The sequence below is a fragment of the Otolemur garnettii genome, unplaced genomic scaffold, assembly GCF_000181295.1.
Source record: "Otolemur garnettii isolate 467f Iridium unplaced genomic scaffold, OtoGar3 scaffold00017, whole genome shotgun sequence".
In the NCBI taxonomy this organism is placed as follows: domain Eukaryota; kingdom Metazoa; phylum Chordata; class Mammalia; order Primates; family Galagidae; genus Otolemur; species Otolemur garnettii.
The window spans coordinates 24,168,784-24,194,140 of NW_003852412.1; the positions used below are offsets into that span (position 1 = coordinate 24,168,784).

The 25,357-nt window shown below is 39.0% G+C and overlaps 1 protein-coding gene across 1 annotated transcript in view; it reads left to right on the forward strand.

The window, feature by feature from the left end:
- The window catches only part of ADGRV1 (adhesion G protein-coupled receptor V1), a 552,089-nt gene that overhangs the window by 206,285 nt on the left and 320,447 nt on the right, over positions 1-25,357 (forward strand). Inside the window, exons 71-76 of the mRNA XM_012802802.2 lie at positions 4,064-4,207; positions 6,276-6,450; positions 9,051-9,186; positions 10,799-11,904; positions 22,658-22,775; positions 23,996-24,167. Of these exons, the coding sequence (XP_012658256.2) occupies positions 4,064-4,207; positions 6,276-6,450; positions 9,051-9,186; positions 10,799-11,904; positions 22,658-22,775; positions 23,996-24,167 (1,851 nt within the window). The remainder of the gene's footprint in view (positions 1-4,063; positions 4,208-6,275; positions 6,451-9,050; positions 9,187-10,798; positions 11,905-22,657; positions 22,776-23,995; positions 24,168-25,357) is intronic.

Below are 25,357 nucleotides of genomic sequence, written 5' to 3' on the forward strand. Positions count from 1 at the left end.
GGATTCCTGGGCAGCACCTGTGGCTCAGTGGGTAGGGTGCCAGCCCCACACACCAAGGGTGGTGGGTTTAAACCCGGCTCTGGCCAGCTAAAATAGCAAAGAGAACTGCAACAAAAATATAGCTGGTGTTGTGGTGGGTGCCTGCAGTCCCAGCTATTCAGGAGGCTGAGGCAAGAGAATCACTTAAGCCCAAGAGTTGGAAGTTGCTGTGAGCCGTGGTGCCACAACACTCTACTGAGGGCAACAAAGTGAGACTCTGTCTCCAAAAAAAAAAAAAAAAGAATGCACAGATTCCTGTGGGTCCAGTGGATGTCCCAGCAGTCTTTCTCAATCTGAATCACAGAAAGTGATGCCTAATTTTAATCCTCCCATGGATGGTATGTCCTCTGTGTGTAGGAGAGACGTCATTTTTCAAGTTAACTTTGGATGTGTGGGGTATCCATTGCCATTCTGTTATGGTTTAGAAAGGCTGTCCAAAAGCCAGATTGGAGTCATCGTGAGAAGAATTTGCAGGACTAGCTGTGAAGCTAGTAAAGAATTTAAAAGATCATCAGGACAGTGTACTGTCTCTGTTGAAAAATAGTTAAGGGTGGAATTCTGAAGCTTTTGAGGAACACCCAAGTTGATTTTGTGGAAACTCAAGTATCTGAGTGCAGCCTTCATGGAAACACGGTGTTCAGCCAGTGTTAGCTGAGAAAGGGTTAACACAGCGAGGCAAGGCTCTTCTCGTATCTCAAAGCCCCAAACCTGGAAGAAACAGAAAATGGATGGAAAGGTCCAAGGGGAGGTGGAGGGACTACTGAAAGGTTATAGCATGACTTCTCTCCCAGGGTGGCTCCCCAGCCCATAGATAAGCAAGAACTAGGAGAAAGAGAGAAACTTTGCCCGAATGTGAAGTTTTACTTCATGTAGGTCTGGTGCTTTGAGTGCCTGAAAATGTCCAAAAGTGCTGAGCTCTGCTTGTGTCATTGTAAAAGGGTAGTGGAAAGAAACCCCACAAAGCACCAACGGGAGAGAGAAACGAAGCCGTTTTCTGTGGTTTTATCTAAGATTATAGATAGTAGGCTGTCATTCAGAATAAGCCTTTTACACCTATTCATACTTACTATGTAACCTTTTGATCTTTTATGGAGCTGGGTCTTTACTTTTGTTGTTATTCAATAAAGAAGACAAATAGAGGCTTCTTGATGAGATATTAGCTCATAGCTATTCTTAGGTTTCAGTACAGTAAGTCCCCACTCATCATGTTGGTAGGTTCTTGGAAACTGCAACTTTGACCAAAAGGACTCAGAACAAAACCATAGAAGCTAATTGATACAAACAAGACTAAAGTTTCTCTTGTATATTTCTGGTTACAGAAACATCACTAGATTTCTAAATAAAGACCAAAATATTTAAGTTTTAAACATTGAAATAAAGTGAGCTATGTATACATTTTTAGAAGATTAATAAAAACTAGTGAGATAATTATTTACTGGCTTATTACAGTTTAGGGTTGTGGGTGGCCAGAGCTTGGCTCAGGGCATACTTGCTCACACTGGGACCTCAGAGACACCTCGATTCACCTGATGGGCACATCTTTGAGATGTAGGTGGAGAACAAGTCTTCAGGGAAACCCAAGCAGACGTAGGGAGAAGGTGGTAACTCCACATGGTGGCCTAGGCTGGGAATCGATCTTTTTATTCATCAGCAGTATGGCAAAATGATGTTACACAAAATGGCATTATTCAAGGAACTATTGTAGTTTCTTGAGAGACAGACTCAGTATTGTGGCTTTGCTTTATCAATTTCTAACCTTTTCCTATATCCAGAAATTCTTAAGCCTGGAATAGAGGGCACAAAGCTGGGAAAAAGAGAAGTGGCTTCAGTTAACCAGAATCTCATTATATTAAGTTGCATTTGCAGATTAGAAGATGTTAAAAAAAATACAGCATGCTTAAATTATGTAACTCAAAATATTTTCCCATATATTCATAGCATTACATTCTGAACATACTGAAATTGTGTGGAATTTTTTTTTGGTTTGTTTTTTTTTTGAGACAGAGTCTCACTTAGTTGTCTTGGGTAGAGTGCTGTGGCATCACAGCTCACAGCAACTTCAAACTCTAGGGCTTAAGTGATCCTTTTGCCTCAGCCTCCCCAGTAGTTGGGACTATAGGTACCTGCCACAACACCCAGCTAGTTTTTCTATTTTTAGTAAAGTTGGGGCCTCACTCTTGCTCAGGCTTATCTCCCAACTTCTGAGATCAAGCATTCTATCCTCCTTGGCTTCCCAGAGTGAGCCACTGTGCTGGCCCCATATTCGAATTGTAATCTGCTAATGGACGCTAGGGAGCATTCCTTTAACTTTGCTAGGAATAGCTTTGTATCATTTTATAATAAGATTTCATTTGACAGAAAGATTTTCCACAAAGAAGATTAGATTATTCTGTTTTTACCAGGCAATGTATGTAGTACACAACTGCTCTCAGACTGTTGCTCAAAACCTGTGATAAACATTACGTGGACTGAGGCCCTATCCCAGCTCCCAGGTTCTTCCTCATAGTAACTGGAACCTTTTGAAGGATAGTAACCCTCTTTTCATTTTGCTTTGAAAGCTTAGCAGTATAGTTTATAAAGAGCCTCCCTCTCCTAATACCACACACAAATTACCATCTATGACTTTCTCAAGAGTTTCTTTGAACCCATTTAAATAATTTTTATGATTTCTGTTTCCAATAAAGAGTAACAACAATTTACTAGCTTATTCATGCCTAAAAGCATCCTTTTTTTCTGCTTACTTAAATGTCTTTCATTAACCTGTTTCAAACGGAACGCTTCCTTCTCTCACATCCCTTAATGTAGGTATCAGACTGGACCAAGCATGTAGATAGATGAGCAGCTGTAGGTCAGTCTCCCTGACAACATGTGGCATTTGAAAAACCAAGGGTGTGATTGTTTTCAGTGGTCCCCTCTTCCCTCTCACTTGGGATATAACGCATTGCTCTTTGAAGTTTGGGATATCAGTTACAAGAGTTTACATATAGTTCTCCCTGCCCAACCTTTTGGGGTAAAATTGGAACTTTGGACAGGTCAGCAACAGAAAAGAACACCATAGGCCACCCTGTGTCCACCCCTGTGCCCACCCCTGCGCGGGGCCTTCCCGCCTTCAAGTGGGTCTCTTTCTGCTGGGCTCTGAAAACAATAGACTCTTTTTGTTTAACATTAGGACCTTGGAATATGAACTGTTAACATCTGGTAAATTAACAAGGGGTTTCTTTTATAAGGCACGTGCTGACAGTGAAGAATCACCCACACACGGAAACAGACAAGTATTTAAGACTAGAGAGTTCTGCTCAGAATGCAAGAGGATTTCACATTTGTGGTTGGGTCATTTACTGTGCACTTACTGTATGTCAGTCCTTGTGAAAAGTTCAGCAGAATCAAAGATGGCTGAGACGTAATTCTGTCATCACGTCACTCCCTGTGCAGGAGAGGGCTCTTAACAGCCAGTCAGAAAAGCATGTGAACGCACACATGTTGCAGGTGTGCACAGGATATTGTGGGACTGGGAATTCTTTGTATTTGTGCCCAAATGCCATTGAGAATGGTGGGAAATACATAAAGGGGTATTGGTGAGGCTGTCCCGCATCAAGGAAGTACTGGCTAAACATCTTTAGTCCTTAAATACTTACTCATCCAAAATATTCAGATAGTCAGTGCACTGGAATCATTACCAATTTTGAGTAAGTACCATTAGAGTTATTAGTTACTACTCAGTGAAGAGGAAGAAAGTCAGTTTGCTGGGTTTCAGGAGCTGTGCTTTGACTTGTGGTTCCAGCACGAATTCTGCTTCTGTGATTCCTGTCAATGTTGAGACCACTTCAGCACGTGGAAAATTTGCAAGTTGGTGTTTTTTTGTACTCTGTAAGTACTACTCACCACTCCACACTCAGGGAAGGGGTGAATATTGATGAAACTTTGTGATAAAAGTGGCCTCAAGCAGTGTGCTAATGGCTCAGGTCAAAGGTCAGTATTTTCCTCTGAAAATTATTTCTAAATCATTGATACTGTTTGTTTATAGGTCTTCCTGTCACTGGGCTCTAATTTCACCTTGCAGCTGGTGACTGTGATGCTTGTTGATGGACGTTTCTATGGAATGCCGACAATTCTGCAGCGAGCAAAACACGCCATCCTTCCTGTCCCTGAGAAGGCTGCCAATTCTGAGGTCAGTGGCCTTGGGTGTGGTGCTCCCAGGGAACCACCAGAGGGCAGCTTTCCCCAGGAATGACTGAGCGTCTTCCTTAACTATTTTCTTAAAACTAATCCTCTGAATAACAAAGTATGGATACATACATAAAAACAATTTGCCAATTTTCACCATTAGGTAGGAAGATATGTTTTCTTTTTGGAGTTTTAGAATGTTTTTACTTTTTGGGATTTGAATGTAAGATACAGAATGTTTTAAATAGCAGTCACCTAAAGTCAAAATTTCCATGTATTTTCTGGATACTGAATATTTAATATTGAGGTATTTTATGCTAAATAATTGAAATTATAATGAAACAGTGATTGATATTTCAGATTTTTTCACTGGCTAACGTTGTGAATATTTGTCTTTAATCTTTGGACTTCGGTTCACTGTGGCGAGTGTGTGGTAACATAGGTAAATGCTGATGGCCAGGTCCTGTGATGTGATGACAACTAAGTAGATGAATCTTCTACCTAAATTCATTCAGGAAAGATTGTTTTCCAATCACTCATAAATTCACGTGAGAACAAACAGCAACTCGAGGGCTTTCCGTGTGTTAGTCTGATTCTATCAGTAAAAGAAAGAGGCAAGGCTGTTGTCTGTGACTGTGAATGTGTATTTTTGAATCTCTTATGAAGTATAATCCCGTCCTACTTCTTTGGGGAGAACTCAATGGACTAAGGCAAGCCAGGTTCAAGATTTTGACAGGAATCCTGTGCAGATGAAGGGGCATGAAGACAGGCAGGAGGGGTCTCTGGCCAATAAAGGTTGCTCTTTGGCTACCCCTCATGATCATCTTCTCCAAGGAGAATGAGGTGGTTTTGCTCCTTGAAGTGGATCCACTAGCATTAAAAATAGTGGAGAAGAGTGTTTTTCTTCACCTTCTCTTCCTGAATGAGGGAATAGAATTTATTAATGTTCTGAAGTTGTGCTGTCTTCTCTTTGCTCACAGATTGTTATAAAAAACATTTCTTTCAACCAAACAATTCATTTGGAGTAGTAAAATATTTCCCCCTCCTTGTTCATGCATATTGTCACGACTGTGTATCTCTGCCAAAGGCAAGATTGGAGCCTGCGGGACATTTGTGGTTTTGGTGTCTCCTCTACATTCATACCAGTGTTTGTACAGGGTGTGTGTGTGCGTGCTCATATTTGTGATGTGGCTACAGTGTTTTTAAACAGCCTTCTAGCCATGTAGCTAACATGATCTCTCTCAAAGCTTTGGCAATTGATAAGTAGAAACCTCACTGTAATAGATTATCTAGGTTGGTGTCAATTTAAAGTTATTGTTTTTCTCTTCTGTGGCTCCAGAAGCTGCCCTGTGGAATCCTTGCACATGTTTCAGTTTTAAAAGGGAAGAATGAGTTTTAATATATAAGTGTTGATCAAAGAGTATCCCACATTTTTAGCTATTGAGACTGAAAGAGGTAAACTGAGTCATCTGAATTACAGTGTGAAGCCAGGGCTGTGTTTTTATTCTTACTCACTGACCAGAACTTATTTCATCTACAAATCACTTACCCTAAGAAAGTCGACCTTAAAATAGGGTCTTTCTTGATCTTGTGAAAAAGACAGTTATTTAAAAAAAAAATCTTTGAAACTTTCTGATCCTCAGGAAAAGCTATCACATTAAATTAAAGGACTGAGAAAACCTTAACAAAAGGTCTAGTTCTTGGTGCTCATTTTATAAATGTATTCTTACCAAATTTTAGTTTTAGACAAATCATGTTCAGGAAAGACCCATTAATAAGTAATTTTAAAATCCCATTTGTATATCTTTGCAATCGTTTAACCGTAATTACACTTATCTTGTCTTGGATATTGTTCATTCGAAGGATTATATTTTAATAAAAGAAAGTTGTATCACCTGAGCTATAAAGTAGAATACATTTAAATCTGAGATGTCATTTCCTAAACACTTATTTTTAATTTAAAATGTAAGACAAGGAAATATATTGTATAAACAAAGGGAAAGTTGACACTTAGCTCACTCTTCAGAAAACGGGGCACTTTAAAGAGCAATCACAGGAGTCTGTTTCCTCAGGTTGGATTTGAATCTGCTGCTTTTCATCTCGTGGACATGGCCGCTGGCACAAGCCGAGTCACCATCTCTAGGAGAGGCACGTATGGCTCTCTCTCGGTTGCCTGGACTACGGGATATGCTCCGGGGTTAGAGATCCCTGAACTTGTTTTTGTTGGCAACATGACCCCGACACTGGGTGAGTTGTAGATTTTCTAAGATCAGCCCCGTAAAACATGAAGGAGTATAATTGGCCACTCATATTTCTGGGTCATCCTTACTCTGAACACTAAACTCTTAGTTTTCTGATATAGTTTTTCTGTATTTAAGTGATCAGCAGTGTGAGAAAAGAGACACATTTTTCATTCAAACTAAAAACTTCTTACCTCACTTCAAAATAGTGGTCACTAAGCAGACTAATCTGTCCATACATTAGGAGTTTGTTAAAAGTATTTCTAAAAACCCAGTTTGAAATATACGGTAATAAAAAGATAATGACTTTGTATCCAATTACATGTTTATCCGAGTATTTCTGACAGTAAGGCATCTGTTACTTCAAATATTTTTATTTTAAATTATACGATAAGCTCTTTGAGAGTTAGTGAGATGAAATGTTAGAAAGCTCATTGCAAATTCATATGATGACAGTGTAGAAAGCGTTCCGTGGAGGGCTTAGCTCAGAATTTTGGTGATTCGCCTTCTTTTGTTCACTGTGTCCTGCTGCCACCAGGCAAATGCCGATTACCCTCAGTAATCAATCTACTGAATCCTGCACATGGACTGAGACCTTCAGTCTCTCAGTGAGAGTAAGCTCTTGCCATCATTGAGAGATAATGAGGAGAGTAAACCAGAGTCCTTTAGAAGACGGGGGTCAGAGCTGGGGACAGTGAAAATCACAACATTGTCCTGCCAAGTTCCATCCTGGTAGGAATCTCAGTAAATACAAAGAGAATTTAGATGCTTGACTGAGGGAGAGCATGGCCCAGAACTGCCTTGTACACTGCGTCTCGTTAGCCTCTGAGTGGGTACCTTGGTCTGACGTATCAAACAGTGACTCCAGACCAGAGTGCCACACTGCCATCATAGCTCACAGCAAACTCAAACTGCTGGGCCCAGGCGATCCTCTTGCTTCACCCTTCCGAGTAGCTGGGACTGCAGGTATGTGCCATAATGCCTGGCTGGTTTTTCTCTGTTTTTCTTTTTTAGTAGAGATGAGGGCTCACTCTTGCCTAGGTTGGTCTCAAACTCCTGAGCTCAGGCAGTCCACCTGCCTCAGCCTCCCAGAGTGCTGGGATTACAGGTGTAAGCCACTGTGCCTGGCCTTGACTAACTATTCTTTATTTCCCCTAAATTAAAGATATTGAATTATATTTCCTTTTCATTTTCTAGCCGTTCCCCCCTTTTTGAAGAAATCCTTCTCTTTTTCTCCCTTCTTCTTTCTGTTTGGGTGATAGGCACAGCTCTGTAGAATTTAGTGGGGTTTTTTTTGTATTAGTAACTACTTACTAGGTACAAAAATATTTATGTGTATGAGTATTATTTATTAAGGGTGTGTATGTGTGACTTTGTGCTTATAGATAAAATTAATCTTCACAAGCATTTGTGAGTTTATCATAATGTGATTAAGCTTAAAATACCAGTTCTCCAACAATAGATCTATATTGTCAAACAGGTTCATTTAATTTCTTGATCTTTCATAATACATTTTCAAGCACAATAAAAAAGTGAAGTAAAATGAATATGTATAAACTCACTGGCCAGATCGAATGTTGTTCCCTTCTGCCATATTAGTGACATTTCTTTTCTGAGGCAATTTAAAATAAAATGCATAGATTATGATATTTAATTCTAAACTACTTCAATATGCATCTCTAAAAATATGCTGGGGTCAGAATTCAAAACAAAGCCTAACACCAAACACACACCACATCAAAGCCTCCCTACCACCTTTCTCTTTTTACTACTAGATTTTGTAATTGAGCCAGGAAAGAAAAAGAGGGGTCATTAAGAACTGTAGATATGGATTTAAAGTAATATTTGGGTGATCTATGGGGTTTCTTATCAGTTTATATACCTCTCTCTCCTTTTTTTTTGAGTGACAGGGTCTCACTCTGCTGCCCAGGCTGGACTGCAGTAGTGCAATCATAGCGCACTGTAACCCGGAACCCCTGGGCTCAAGGATTCTCCTACCTGCACCTCTGCAGTAGTTGGGTCTATAATATATACTACCACACACAGCTGACTTTTTAAAAAGTTTTTTAAGAGACAAGGTCTTGCAGTATTGCCCAGGTTGGTCTCAAACTCCTGGCCTCAAGGGAAGCTGCTGCCTCAGCCTCCCAAAGTGCTGGGATTCTAGACACAAACCACCATACCCAGCCCTCCCCCTTTTTAAAGTATTTTACTTTTTGTGGACTATAATTAAATTTTGGAAAAGAAAGTATTTTACTATATTTTTAAGAGTCAAGTCCCAGGATGGGTGGAGGGAGGGTGATTGGAGGGATCACCTCTATGGTTTATCTTTCAAGGTTACAAGTGAATCTTTCTAAAAGTAGAATAAAAACATCTTAACACAATAACTAAGAAAATGACATAAATCTATGTTAACCAGTTCGATGAAAATATTTTAAATTGTATATGAAAACACCACACTGTACCCCATGATTGCATTAATGTACACAGCTAGCATTTAATAAAAAAAAAAAAGAGAGAGAGAGAGAAAAAAATAAAATAAAAAGAGTCAAATCCCAATTAAAGAACTGAGAAATGATGCTCACATTTTCTTTTCGTGTTTCCTTCCAGGGAGCCTTTCATTTGCCCATGGTGAACAAAGGAAAGAGGTTTCACTGCGGATGTTTCCCAGGCCTGGTCGGCCAGAGGCCTTCGTTATTCACCTGTCAGGAGTGCAGAGCAGTGCCCCTGGTGGAGCTCGACTTGGGTAAGACACCTAAATCCTACTGAGGAATAAGCTCCAACTTATTAGTCAAAACACAAATGCCATAAGAAATCCTTTTCTTGAAGCAGATGCAAAAATAGTTTTGGTGTAGAGCAGCGTGTGGCTCACATGTGAAGGTGCCCTGAAGGAGGCCGGCCTTCAGGAGCGTCTTCCCCGCTGTGTGCCTTGAAGAGGGTTCATCATGGCGTCTCATTTGAGAATGCTGGCCTGGGGTGGCAGACTCAATGAGAACCATGATGGCAATTCACCTATTTTTAAAGGGAGCTGTCCTGTGAGAAGCAGCTAAAAAGACCTGATTTGCCCAAGTGATCAAGAGTAAGAATAAAGCATTACAGTGGGTAATGTTACTCATTTACACCAGTGGCTCTTTTGAGTTTAATTTTATTTAATACTTTTGTTTACAGTAGTTTATCCATACAAGTGTATTTGCAGATACGTGTGTCCCAGTCAAGCCCTGGGCTTGTCTGGGGGAAGCAGTCTTAGTTTAGTCCTGCTCTGTCACTTTGGGAAAGTTACTTGGTCTGTTTGTTGTTTGGTTCACTTATTTATAAAACGAAGAAAATGTGGCCAAAACTCGTGTGTGTTGAGGTATATTTATGTGTGTGGGATATCGTTGGCAGAATCAAGTATGGTTTTTGATTACTCATATGCCACTTGAAAACATGTCCAGAGAAACATATTTCAGAGTTACAAATTCACATGGTCTTACCACAACCGCAGTTTATAGTGCTTCCCTGCCCCGGTAGACATATGCTCTTTATTCTTCACCACCACAACTATATGAGGCAGATACTATGTTTGTCCTGTTTTTACAGATAATTAGGTAAATTATGTGACGAGTCCAGCATCATGTAGCTAGTAAGTGTTGGAGCCATCATTTGGCCCCAGGCTGTCTGGCTGTTGCTCTGGGTGATAGGTGCTTGACAATAGTGATGGGACCTGGACATCCCTAAAGGCATTCAAATTTGTAATTTAAAAAAATACAAAGTTAGTAAAAGAAAACATGTATGTGGTTTAATTTAGGCTAACGGGCCATCAGTTGTAACCTGTGGTATAACTATTAACTCATAAAAAAATCTACTGGAAAAAGCTAAGGATAAATTGTTTAATCATAGATGTTTCTTCCACTCCATACATAAAGTTTTAGTTCAATTCATATGTGAGAATAATCCTGTTCATTATTGGCAGCTGGAAGAACCACAGATTTTGCTCCTAATGCTAGTAATTGTTTCTCTTTGGTGACTGAGAAAGCAGACTGGTGCCCAGAGCATCGCGGCATACTGACCATAGAGAGGGCTTGCCACATCAGACCCCTCTGATAGCTGCTCTGGGGTGATGGGGAGAGATGTGAGACCCGCAAGCTCTTCCTGAAGTTCAGACCTGTTAGGTCTTGTCCCCGCTGCTGCGGCTCCTATACTTACTTGTTTTGCACTCTCACTTACCAATTGGCAGGTAGGGTTTGATGGAATTGAAAGGCTGTGGCTTTGTCAAGACGCCGCCCCCGTGAGCAGCATCTTAAATACATGAAAGAGGAATTTGTACAGTGGTTTTCCTATTTTTTATCAATTCCCTCATAGTTTAATTTTTTTTCCAGATCAGGTTTTACCACTGCTGAAATTGAACCAATGGGAGTCTTCCAGTTTTCCCCAAATTCTAGACATACAGTCGTGTCGGAGGGTATGCACGTAGTCACACTGCATGTGCAAAGACTGTTTGGGTTCCGTGGTGATCTCCTTAGAGTTTCCTATCAGACAACTGCAGGAAGTGCCAAGCCTCTGGAAGACTTTGAGCCTGTTCAGAATGGGGAACTGTATTTTCAGAAATTCCAAGCTGAGGTTGATATTGAAATAACCATTATTAATGATGAGCTGCCTGAGATGGAAGAAATTTTCTACATTAACCTTACTTCAGTGGAAATTAGAGGACTACAAAAGCTTGATGTTAATTGGAAACCACGCCTGAATCTAGATTTTAGTGTTGCAGTGATCACAATATTGGATGACGATGACCTGGCAGGGGTAGATGTTTCTTTCCCCATGACAACTGTGGATGGAGCAGCTGATACAACTCTTGTGTCTGTAGAAAGTGACTCCATCACGCACCCTGGCACAAGCAACACCACTGCCATTCCACAGCCTACTGAAAAGGCCACCACTGTTACTGAGGCAGCTAGTGTATCTGCTGTCCCTGAGAAACTTGCCACCCTTCACAGTACACCTGCCATGGCAGAAAAGCCCGACGTGGACACTGTGACTGCCAGTGTTCCCATTCATGGAACATTTAGTCTTGGGCCACCTGTTGTTTATGTTGAAGAGGAGATGAAGAATGGCACGTTCAATACTGCAGATGTTCTTATCCGAAGAACTGGTGGATTTACTGGCAATGTCAGTGTAACAGTTAGAACTTTTGGTGAAAGGTGCGCTCAGAAGGAACCAAATGCATTGCCCTTTCATGAGACCTTTGGAATTTCCAACCTAACATGGGCAGTGGAAGAAGAAGACTTTGAAGAACAAACTCTTGTCCTTACATTTCTAGATGGAGAAAGAGAACGTACAGTATCAGTTCAGATTTTGGATGATTTTGAACCTGAGGGACAAGAATTCTTCTATGTGTTTCTCACAGACCCTCAAGGGGGAGCCCAGATTGTGAATGGAAAGGATGACGCTGGATTTACAGCTTTGGCCATGGTCATCATTACAGGTATATCTTTGAGGTGATGGAGACAAAAATGCATTTTTATGGTACAGAACTTGTATTAACATCAATCTACCTTAATTGAAGAGAGTGAATCATTTAAGTGATTCATTAAGACAATGAGCTTCTATAGCATGGACCCATGACATGAATCATGGTGTTCTTCTGAATTCTACGCTTCAATTTAATGGACTGTAAATGTTATTTAGATCAAGACAGATATATAATCTATAAGTCTATACTTTCACAATATGGGGGCATATTTAATTTAACGATCCAAATATATGATTGTCTATTCTGTTTCAAAAATTTATTTTAGATTTGCCAACTACATTCAATAATCTACCTTAAAGTCGAAGATCTCATTATGAGGAAATTCTTTGTATCTGTTGTGGAATAGATTATTTCCTTTTGTTTTGCTTTTGACCCAATACGGTTGATCTATCCATTGTACTATTGGGTATATATATATATATATTCTAATACCTTCAAATTTCAATAATATTTGAGTCCCTCATACATCTTATAGAATCTTTTGTGAAGAAGATAATTTATAGCTTGCCTCTGAAATCATACTATAATCCTTTGAGTGAAATACATAAATTTGTGAATACCTGACACTGCTGAGAGTAATGACAGGCCATCCCATGATTCTTTTCTTTTATAAAATTTTAATTTTTATTATAAATCAATAATTTATAATTAGATATACTTGTATGATACATGTTGATGTTATGATTCATAAATATTACATAACGTAGAATAATTAAATCAAGCTAGTTAACTTATCCTTCACCTCAAATGCCTAACATTATTTTTGTGCTGAGAACATTTGAAATGCACTGTCTTAGAAATGTGAAAGTGTACAATGTTATTAACTATATTCATCATTCAGTAGATATGAATTTGTCTATTCATTATAGATCTCAAAACCTACCTTTACGATTTGATGCTTCTTAGAGTTGTTATTATTTGTAGCTATTCAATTATAATCAGTCCTAATTTTATAAATGTTTAACTTCCTTTCATACCTAGTATCATCCCATTTATGTTACCCTGCAAATTTATACCAGTTAGGATTAATATATTTTATTATTTCTACAGTTTAGTAAGAGTGTTTTAAATATTACTTCTAAAAGTTATTTACTGAGTCTCATTGGCCTAATGCCATGTAAATGTTTCTATTAAAATTAATTTAGCAATCAACATTCTTCTCCTCATTCTATGACATAGACTTTTTATTACAGTTATTTGACCGTGCCCAGGGTTGATAGTCAAAATATTTAACGATTAGTTTGGCACAAGGCAAACAGATCAAAATGGTTCCTGGAGTCTCATTGTTGTTCTAAGCACTATGTCATTAGTTACTGGATCATGGAAAGATCTTATTGTCCTGATTAGGGAGGTGACAGAAGGCTCTTTGAGGGCTCAGGTTGGCAACTAGGTATTAACTGGAATAAAGGTGCTTCCGTATTTTATCAGTCAGTATGACACACTAGTGCCAAGCCATAACTCACCTGACAAACAGCAAGTCAGCTGAGCACTATGAGATTCTCTAAAGTTTTATTTCCCTACATGAGGGACACAGATCATACACATGGCAAATGATCATATGATGATCCTCATCATACCTACCTCTTAATGTCATGTGATGTATTTGACCTGACAACATCACCACGCACATTCACTTGGTTACAGTACCCTAACTTCTTTTTACTTTGCCTGCGAATGTTCCCCTTGTTTTTTCCCCATGTGACTTTTTAAAATTATTATTTGGGATTCATTGAGGGTACAAAGAATTAGGTTATAGTAATTGCATTTGTTAGATAAAGTGCCTTTTATAATTGTGTCCTGCCCCCAAGAGGTGTGCCATACGCCATGACACCCCATTCCCCTCTCTCTTCCCCTCTCCCCACTCCCTCATTCCCCTACCCCACCTTATATTAGCTCATCTCCTGTCTTCATATTAGAAAAGAGTACATTGGATTCTTGCTTCTCCATTCTTGTGATGCTTTACTAAGAAGAATGTGTTTCACCTTCATCCAGGTTAATACATAAGATACAAAGTCTCCATCTTTTTTAGTATCTGAATAGTATTCCGTGGTATTATACATATACCAGAGCTTGTTAATCCATTACTGGGGTGTGGGCATTTACCTTGTTTCCACAATTTGGTGATTATAAATTGAACTGTGATAAACTAAACAGTCTAGTGCAAATATCCTTATGATAAAAAGATTTTTTTTTTCTGGGTAGATGCCTAGAAATGGGATTGCAGCATCAAATGGGCGGTCTAATTTGAGTTCTTTGAGGATTCTCCATACTTCCTTCCAAAAAGTTTGTATTAGTCCCACCAGCAGTGTATTTGTTCCCTTGTCTCCACATCCACGCCAGCATCTTCAGCTTTGAGACTTTGTAATATGGGCCATTCTCACAGGGATTAGGTGATATCTCAGGGTAGTTTTGATTTGCATTTCTCTGATGATTAGGGATGATGAGCATTTTTTCATACGTTTGCTAGTCATTCGTCTGTCTTCCTTAGAGAAGGTTCTATTCATGTCTCTTGCCCAGTAATAGATGGGATTGTTGGGTCTTTTTTTGTTGATTAATTTGAGTTCTCTGTAAATCCTAGTTATCAAGCTATTGTCTGATACATCATATGCAAGTATCTTTTCTCATTCTGAAGGTTGTATGTTTGCTTTGGTGGTTGTTTCCTTAACTGTATAGAAACTTTTCAGTGTAATTAAGTCTCATTTGTTTATTTTAGTTGTTGTTGCAATTACCAGGGAAGTCTTCTTCATAACAAGGATTTTTATTGTTTCATGCCTTGGGTTTAAATCTTTTATCCATCTTGAATCAATTTTGTAGGTGGTTTGAGAGGTGTGGGTCCAGTTTCAGTCTTTTACACGTGGTTATACAGTTCTTCCAACACCATTTATTGAATAGGGATTTCCCCCCCAGTGTATGTTCTTCAAGATCAGATGGCTGTAAGAGGTTAGTTTCATCTCAGGTGTTTTATTTGGTTTCAAATGTCAATGTCTCTATTTTTGTGAGAATACCGTGCTGTTTTGATCACTATGACCTTGTAGTATAGCTGAAAGTCTGGGAGGATGATGCCCTGACTTTGTTTTTATTACTAAGAATTACCTTGTCTATACAGGGTTTCTTCTGGTTCCATACAAAATGAAGAATTACTTTTTCCAAATCTTGAAAGTATGATGATGGCATTTTAAGGAGGATTGCATTGAATCTGTAGGTTGCTTTGGGTAAATAGACATTTTCACAATATTGATTTCTTCCCAGCAATGAGCATGATAATTTCTTCCATTTGTTAATATCTTCTATTTCTTTTCTTAGGATTTTATAATTTTCATTATAGAGGTATATTCCTAGGTATTTCATTTGTTTTTTGAAGCTACTGTGAAGAGGATTGTGTCCTTGATTAGCTTCTCATCTTGGCTGTTATTGGTATATACAAGGAGTACTGATTTGTGAATATTGATTTTATATCCTGAAACACTGTTGTATTTTTTGATCACTTCCAGGAGTCTCATGGTTGAGTTTTTGGGGTTCTCTAATTATAGTCAGCAAAGAGTGAGAGTTTGATCTCCTCTGCTCCCATTCGGATGTGCATTATTTTCTTCCCTTGCCTGACTGCATTGGCTAGAACTTCCAGCACTATGTTGAATAGTAGTGGTGATAGAGGACAACCCTATCTGGTTCCAGTTCTAAGTGGAAAAGCTTTCAGTTTTACTCCATTCAGTGTAATATTAGCTGTTGGTTTGTCATTGATGGCTTTGATCAGATTAAGAAATGTGCCACCTATGTCTATATTCTTAAATATTCTAATGAGAAAAGGATGCTGAATTTTATTGAATGCTTTTTCTGCATCTACTGAGAGAATCATATGGTCTTTGGCATTTTGGCTTCTGTTGATATGGTGAATTACATTTATGAACTTGCATATGTTAAACTAGGCTTGCATGCCTGGGATGAAACCTACTTGATTGTGATGAAAGATTTTTTTTTTTTTTTTGAGATAGAGTCTCACTTTATTGCCCTTGGTGGAGTCCATGGCGTCATACCTCACAGCAACCTCCAACTCTGGGGCTTAGGCAATTCTCTTGCCTCAGCTTCCTTAGTAGCTGGGACTACAGGTGCCCACTAATTTGCCCAGGTATTTTTTTTTGTTGTTGCAGTTTGGCCAGGGCTGGGTTTGAAACCTCTACCCTCCATATATGGAGTTGGCACTATACCCACTGAACCACAGGCACTGCCCATGAATGATTTTTTTAATGTGTGGGTGTAATCTATTGGCTAGGATTTTATTGAGAATTTTTTCTTTTTTTGAGACAGAGCCTCAAACTGTCCCTCTGGATAGAGTGCTGTGGCATCACAGCTCACAGCAACCTCCAACTCCTGGACTCAAGTGAGTCTCCTGCCTCAGCCTCCCAAGTAGCTGGGATCACAGGTGCCTGCCACAATGCCTGGCTATTTTTTGGTTGTAGCCGTCATTGTTGTTTGGCAGGCTGGGGCTGGATTCGAACCCGCCACCTTAGGTGTATGTGGTTGGCGCCTTAGCCACTTGAGCCACAGGTGCCGAGCCAAGAAGTTTTTCATCTATATTCATTAGTGTAATTGATCTGAAATTTTTGTTTTTAGTTGGGTCTTTTCCTGGTTTTGATGTCAGGGTGATGTTTGCTTCATAGAACGTGTTGGGGAAGATATCTTCTTTCTCAATTTTTTGGAATAATTTCTGCAGTGTGGGAATAAGCTCTTCTTTGAAGGTTTGATAGAATTCTGGTGTTAAGCCATCTGGACCAGGGCATATTTTTGTTGGGAGTTTTTTTTTTTTTTAAATTTTCCTTTGATCTCAGTTCTTGATATCAGTCATTCAAGAGACCTATTTCTTCTTGATTAAGTCTAGAGAGAGGGTATGATGGCAAGTATTCAAGTATTCAATTTCCTCCTCATTGTCAAATTTCTGGGCATGGAGTTTATTGTAGTACTCAGAGATGATCTCTTATATCTCTGTGACATCTGTTATTTCCCCTTTACTGTTTCTGATTGAAGTTATTAGAGATTTTACTTTTCTGTTTCTAGTTAATCTGGCTAAGTGTTTATTGATTTTATTTATTTTTTCAAAAAATCAATGTTTGGTTTCATTCATTTTCTGAATGATTCATTTTTTTTCAATTTCATTAATCTCTGATTTAATTTTGGATATTTCTTTTCTTCTGCTGGGTTTGGGATTAAGTTGTTCCTCTTTTTCGAATTTCATAAGATGGCTATGAGTTTGTTGATGTGCTCTCTCTCTGTTTTTCGAGTATAGGTGTCTAATGCAACAAATTTCCCTCTTAAGACCACTTTTGCTGTGTCCCACAGGTTTGGGTAGCTTGTGTCTTTGTTGTTGTTATGTTTGAGGAATTCATTGATTTCCTCTTTTATCTCTTTCTGAAGTCAACTATCATTCGCATAAGGTTGTTTAATTTCCAAGTCTTTGTGTGGGGATGAACATTTGTGTTGGAGTTGTGTCCCACCTTTGTTGCCCTGTGGTTTGAGAAGATACAAGATATAATTTATATTCTTTTAATTTTGCTGAGGTTTGTTTTGTATCCTAGGATGTGGTCTATTTTTGAGTAAGGACCACGGGCTGACGAGAAAAATGTATATTCTTTAGGTTTGGGGAGGAGTATGCTATATATATCTGTTAATCCCATTTGTTCAAGAGTCACACGTTGTGTAGTTTCTGTTTAGAAGATCTTTAAAGTTCTGTCAGAGGGGTGTTAAAGTCCTCAACTATAATGGTATTATGGCATATCGTATTGCACAGACCTATCAAGGTCTGATTTATAAATCTGAGAGCATTTCAGTTTGGTACATAAATATTTAAAATTGAAATGTCTTCTTTTTGTATTATTCCTGTGATCAGTATAAAGTGTCCATCTTTGTCTTTCTTAACTTTAGTTGCCTTAAATCTGCTTGTATCTGAAAATAAAGATTGTGATCTCTCCTTTCTTCTAATTTCCATTTGCTTAAAATACTGTTTTCCATCCCCTAACCCTGAGTTTTAATTTATCTATACTTCAAGGCTAGGTGTGTCTCCTGGAGATAGCATATGGCTGGCTTATGCCTTTTTATCCTATCAGCCATCGTGTACCTCTCCAGTGGTGAGCTGAGTCAATTGACATTTATTGAGAGAAATGATAAGTGTGGTGGAGTTCTATTCATCTTATTTTGTGAAATTCATTGTGTAATTTTATCCTTTTCACCATTATGGAAGCTTAAGTTTTGACCTTTAGCTTCTTACTTAGCTGGTGATCCATTGTGGTGGTCAGTGTTGAGAAGAGGTCTGAGTATTTTCTGTAGAGCTGGTCTCATTGTGGTCAGTTTCCTCAGTGCTAATATATCTGCAAATGATTTGATTTCTCCATCAATTTTGAAGCTTAGTTTAGCAGGATATGGAATTCTGAGCTGAAAATTGTTTTATTTAAGAATGTTCAAGGTAGTGACCATGCTCTTCTGGCTTGGAAGGTTTTAGTTGGAAAGTCTGCTGTCATCCTAATGGCTCTACCTCTGTAGAGGGGTTGCAATGTTACTTTCAGATATAAGCAGATTTAAACCTCAGGAGCAGTGGACACTTGCTCCTGGCTTCTTGCAGAATTTTTTCTTTCATCTTGACTTTGTATAGGTTCATTACAATGTGTCTTAAAGAGGCTCTATTTGAATTGAGATGACTCAGGGTTGGATATCCCTCTGAAAGGAGTATGTCAGGGTCTTTAGTAAAACTTGAGAAGTTTTTGTTTATGATAGTCTCTAGTAGAGTCAGGATCCCACCCCAAGAACAGCGTCCACTGAGACCTGTGGAAACTGGTGGTGATTGACTGAAGAAATATAGAGTTAGAAGCCATGGTAAAGAAAGACAAGATACATAGAGTAGAATTAAAAGTGGGAGCTCAGGGGTCTATTGCCCATTGTGGGATTCCGGTAATGGCCCAGAGTGTTTTCTCCACTCTGATTTTATTGAAGTTTGTTTGCCCAGAGGGTAAGATGATGGAGGGAAGAAAGATGTCAGCAATTTCTCTGATGGATCATATCTGCTCCTATTGTTATTATTATTAACCTTAAGGATAGCCTTCAGAAATCTGAAATCTGAGCCTTGTATTGGGAGAGCCTCCTGCTTGAGGTCACACACACAGATTTCTAGGGAGGTGTTAAGCTGCACTAGTTCTCTGTGGAGTAAAACACCATTGGCGTTAATCTCCTCTGAGGGATTGGTGGGAGGGAGGCATTTTCCTCCCATCACCACTACAGAGGATTTTCCTCTGCCATAAGGGATATAAGCTCCTCTGCCCATATCTCAGTGCTCGAGCTACTCCCTTGGTCTCTGTGCCAGATCTCCATAATGGATATCTGCTTTACCTGTTAAATAGGCAGGAAATGCCATATAAGATGTATCTTTTTCTAGGACTTGCCACAGTCTCTTCTATGGCTATTACTCTCCTCAGAGTGCTCACAGACCCAGCAGGGTGTTTGTAATCTGTATCCCCAACAGGCTAGAATTTGAGAAAAGGGCAGAAAAGGCAAGAAGCTTGTTAGCAAAGGCTAGCTTAAATGTAAACTACTGACTTTTCTTTGTTCTGACTCACTCAGCTTACTTTTTAGTTTTTCTTTTTCTGGGGGTACTTTCCTTTGCCAACAATGAGGCCTTTGGTCCCCACTCTCCCAGCAAGTAGGGCTTCCATTCCTTTGGGACAATCTTCTTCACCTTAGGAATCCTTATTATTTGTATGTTTGAATGCTTCTTGGAGTCTGGTAGTTCTCTAAGTGCCTGTTCTGCTTTCTGTCTCTTCTTTGCTGCCTCTTTATCTACCTTGGTTAACTTGAAAACTTTATCCTCTAGCTATGATGTTCTTTCTTCTCCATTATCTAACCTATTTTTAATAGTTTTTAATGCATCTTTACATTCCCTGATTGTCTCCTTCATTTCCTTAAGCTCCGCCATATCCTCTCTATATTCTACATATCCCTCATCCAACTTTTGGTTCTGTCTTTCCATTTTCTTGTCTATTCCTTTTATTGTCTGTATCATCCATATTTTAAATTCCCTTTCTGTCAAGTCTATTAATTCTTTATAGGTGGATTCTTCTGCAGTAGCTACCTCATGGTCCCATCAGGGAGGTCCTCCATTTGGTTTTCATGTTGCCTGCATTTTTCTGAACCAATGGAAAATTTCTCCTCATGTGTTCTTTCTTCTTCTTCATGTCCTTGTCCTCCTTTTTGCTTCTCACTGCCTCCTTTCTTTCAAACAGAAGTTCTTGCTCTTGATCACAGTATATTGCAATATGTAGCTGGGGCAACACATGGTGCTGTCATTTTTTTTTTTTTTTAAGGAGACAGAATGCACATCCAGCAACCTCTATGGTCCTTATTCCTAACTTAGTTGCCTTTGGTGATGGCCTGATTATTTCCATAGCATTCAGATTCTGTTGGATTGGGATCTTAAAGGTCACAAGAATTCTTTAGAGGCAGTTTTCACAGTGCCCCCTGACTCCAGTTCCCATTGTGTATGGGAGTTCCTCAGCCTTTCCAAAGAGTGGAGTTCAGATCCCGGTAGGTGGAATTAAGACAGTCGTGCTTAAAGCCCTTGCTAAGACCTTTTCCCAGCCTTCCTGCAATGGCAGCCTCCTGGCCACTGAGACCTTATTATTAGTATGTCTGAATGCTTCATGGAGTCTCGTAGTTCTCGCCAGCCACCAAACCTATGGCAAGTCCACTCCAACTGGCATTCAGATCTGGTTGCTGTACGGTTTTCGAGTCTACCCACTTGCCTCATTATTCAGATTTCCACTGCTGTGAGTCATAGGCTGTATCTAGCTGATCACCTCCTCACTGTGCTCCCAGAGCTATGAATCTGGGTAAGGTTCCCACCCCAGGTATAGCTGGTTTCTTTCTTTTTCCCCGCTTGTTCTAGGAGCGCTCAACTGAATGATCCTTCTGGTCCACCATCTTGTTCTGCCCTGCTCCCTTTTTCTTAATATTTCTCTTTTAACAAGATCATTAATTTTGCTGATTCCTTTTCTATTTAATCTTTATAATCTTTTCACATTTTTAAAAGTAATTTTCAAAATAAATCAGGGAACAAAAAGTTCATTTACTTTTGGTTTTGATCATTGTCACAGTAGAATTCTGGAATCATTCTGTAGAAATTTGGTATCAAATTTGTTATTGTAGATGTAGCAAGGGAAATATTTTTTTTTTTTGAGACAGAGTCTCATTCTGTAGCCCTTGGTAGAGTGCTGTGGCATCATAGCTCACAGCAACCTCCAACTCTTGGGCTTAAGTTATTCTTTTGCCTCAGCCTCCTGAGTATCTGGCACGACAGGTGCCTGCCACAATGCCCAGCTATTTTTGTTGTAGTTGCCACTGCTGTTTTAGCTGGCGAGGGCCGGGTTTAAACCTGCCACCCTGCCCACTAAGCTACAGGCACTGTTCGGGAAATAATATTTTATTAGAACCATGATAGTTGCTTATTGCTTTGGAAAGAAAATGAAGATTCTTCATGTGAGTAGCTTATAATCTACTTACAGAGATCAAATACCCACCCAAGGTAACAAGAATTGCTGCCAAAGAAGAAAAGTCACTGTCAGGTTCTGATGCAGGCTAAGGAATTATTGAGGGAATGATTGGTGAGGATTTGGGCTGGCAGTCTGACTGAGACAAAGTGTGCATTGACAGTAGAATAGATGTCCTCCATGACTTCCATGTCCTTAATTAGTGGGCTCCACGTTTACTTATCCTGCCAACCTGGGACATAGAGTCTAGTGGCTACTAACGCTCTGCCATTAGGACAGGTAAGTGGTTTTCTGTTTCCTTTGCCCAACTTGGTCCCTAACTTCAAAAGTTCTGTCTCGTTGGAATGTCAGGATCAGGTTTCAGAGTGATGGGTACAAGTGGCTTTTGAGGATGATTGCTACAGGGTCATTGCATCTGGATTCACTTTGTAAAACTGAGCCATGGAGAGATAGAACACAGCTAGCTTATGTGGCTAGGATTGGAGGATTTGAAGTTGAGTATTTCAGTGTAGTATGTCCCCTGGGTTTATTCCAGTTTAAACTTTTTCTTTCTTTTTTTAGTGTAATGGTATCTATAATCTCAAGTGTTGCTCAGAGAAGTTTCTGATATTCAGAGATTTCAGGAGTTCTTTAATAGTTCTGTTATTTTCTGGAGCAAATAACTATGTTTAGCATAAATGGTCTTGTGGTCAGCCCTTTCTGTGTGAAGGTAAATCAGTTGAATGGAGTTCATTTATTCAGCAAATAATTATTAAATATTTACCTTACCATAGTCTCAGCACTGTTGTTGGTGCAGGGGACACAACAGCAAATAAAACAGTTGCTTTTCTGGCAGAGGTTACATTCTGTGGAGACAAACAGACTTTAAACAGATAAACACATAAAATGTCAAGTGCTGTCACATATAAAGTAGGCACTTGGCAGGGAGAGGTGAATTTGTGTGTGTCAGGGCAGGCAGTGAGTTTGGTGTTTTCTTTCTTCTGTTCTTCTGTTCTCAAATCATCAGCCACCTTGGTGTTATGATATTTTAGTCTTATTTTTAGTTAAGATCTTTAAAAATTGTAGCTTCTCCCACTCACTTGTGAATTTCTCACTTTTATACCATCTGAGCTGGCAAGATTAGTGAAGCATTGGGGATCTTTTAAGCTTTTAAGTATGTTATGGCCTTTCATTTTTCTTTTCAGGGAGTGATCTTCACAATGGCATCATAGGATTCAGTGAGGAGTCCCAGAAGGGCCTAGAACTCTGGAAAGGAGCTGATAGGAGAAGACTCCATCTTACTGTCACAAGGCAGCCAGACAGGTAGGTGTATGTATCACAGCACATGGGAGGGGAGAAGGTTCTGTGTCTGTGCAGTGTCTTAATTTGAATTCATGCAATAGTGGAGGCAGGATGAAATGCTGATAGAAAAAAATGTCGATCCATGCAGATGTCCTAGTTCTTAATCTGTGACTAAACACATTTGGTTCATTATTATAATTTAGGGCTTTGAATGTTTATGCATCATAAAGTACCATATAGATGATAAATTATGTAGGTCATCACCTCATCACGTTATTACTATCTGGTCACTTCTACACACATAACCATTTTACTGTGAGGGAGACTTTGAGTACCAAAATTTTGCTTGTAACTTAATAACATAAGTGTATAGTTGTTTGAATACTCATCACATACATCACATACATGTACTTAGAATGAACACACGAGTATTTATATGTACTGTATTTTCCATTTTGGGCCCCAATATTCTGTGAAATATATTGGTCCCTTGTGCCCTTTATTTTTATGATAATAACCATTTTTTGCCCAAGTGTTTTTCTTTTAGAGAAATTCTTATTACTATTCTTTTTAATTTAAATGTAATTTAATTTAATTTTTTGTAACAGTCTCACTCTGTTGCCCCAGGCTAGAATGCCATGGCATCATAGCCTACAGCAACCTCAAGCTCTTGGGCTCAAGCCATTTTCTTGCCTCAGCATCTTGAGTGGTGGGACTGTAGGTGCCTGTCACCAGACCAAGCTAGTTTTTTAGTTTTAGTAGAGATGGGGGTCTCCTCTGGTTCAGTCTGGTCTTGAACTCCTGAGCCCAAGCGATCCGTCTGCCTCAGCCTCCCAGAGTACTAGGATTATAAGTGTAAGCTCCTTTGCCTAACCAGAAAAATGCTTGTTAAAAGACAAACGAGAAGCATTTACTTAAAGGTAGAGATACTGTATAATTTTTATTTTCATATTTTTTGGTACATAATAGGCAGAAAATTATTATTTGTTTTCACATTCCTGATACATAGTTCAATAAATACTTATCATTATTGAATTGAATGTGATCAAAGAATAATACTGTGTGAACCCTGAACCTTAATTTTCTTATCTATAATGAGGAGAATTGGTCATTTTCAGCATTAGCAGTGGCTAAGTAAGTGCCATTCTTTAGGTAAGAGATTAGACGCAGTGAAAATGTGTTGTGTTAGACATGAGAACATGCTCTGTAACTGCGTTTGTGTGGGTTTTCTTTGTTCACAGGGCCTTTGAGGATGTCAGGGTCTCTTGGCGAGTCACGCTTAATAAAACAGCTACTGTGCTCCACAAAGATGGGGTAAACCTGATGGATGACCTCCTGTCTGTGTCAGGGACCACGACGTGTACGATGGGTCAGACAAAATGCTTTATCAGTATTGAACTCAACCCAGAGAAGGTAGGAAGTGAAGAGGCACGGCATTGCTAACTTCTAATTATATTTCCTTGGAATTAATCATTTAAAGTTACTTTATTTAAACACACACATTGTTTATGTGGAGATTCCTTGTGTCTTGCTAGCTGTACTGTCTAAATCTCTTTCCTGGACAACAGACTTTAGACGTAGAATTTATTACACTATGAATTTTTGTAAATAAGCTTGTTGTTGCTTTTCTCCTTTTTGTTTCTTGCCCTTTCCAGGAGTCTTCCTGCCTTAGCTTCCCACCGTGTGAATGATCCTCTGAGTCATTTTCAATCAGATTAGTACCTCTGATTACTCTGAATGTTTCGTCTTTTGTTTTTATTATATCCATAAATTTGAAAGACCTTTTATTCTCTGTTCATGTATAGTGTGGGAGTTCAGTTGATTACCAAAAGGGCACATAGGCCCTGTTTAGTCAGCCTGTGGATAAGTTCCTATTGGTTCACATCATGCATGGTGCTAGGAGACAGACAGTCCCCACTCTGTCCAGGGGAATCAGTATTCCTCAAATAGTATTGATCACTAATGACCTCATAGAGTTTTGTAGGCCATTTAATGATTACCCATGGCTTTTTAAAAATGACCGTCTATGATGCTTTGATGCTTTAATGCCCAAGGAGCACTCAGTGCTTATTCTTTGTTTGCTACTTTTTTATTAAACTCAAATGATTAATACAAAAACTAGCCACCATATTATGAATATTCACAAGTATAAAGGATTCTTTGTAAACAGCAGAGAAATCATACACAGATACAATTACTTCAAAACATATAACTATGCACATCTACCTATTTCCATTCTTAAATAATCCTGTAGATTTGATTTTTCTTTTTCATTTTTTTCTCTACTTGCATTTTTTACCTGAGGATTACTGTAATAATTACATTGATCTTTTCTAAGATTACAGTAATAGACATTTTTCTACCTTCCTGAAATCTTGATAATTTTCCTGGTTTTAAAAGACAAAGGATACTTGGGCTTGGATGACCAAAGATGATGGGATCTTGGTTATCCCCTCTTTGTTCAAAAGAGGGGAACGACTGTTTCAAAGGGGCCATGCTGGACATCTGGTTGGACTCCGTCTGTAACTTTACTTGCTCAGTCACTGTGATTTGTAAACTCAGGCCTTCCAGGTCAGTTTTCTCAGTGCCTTGTGTTTTCTCCA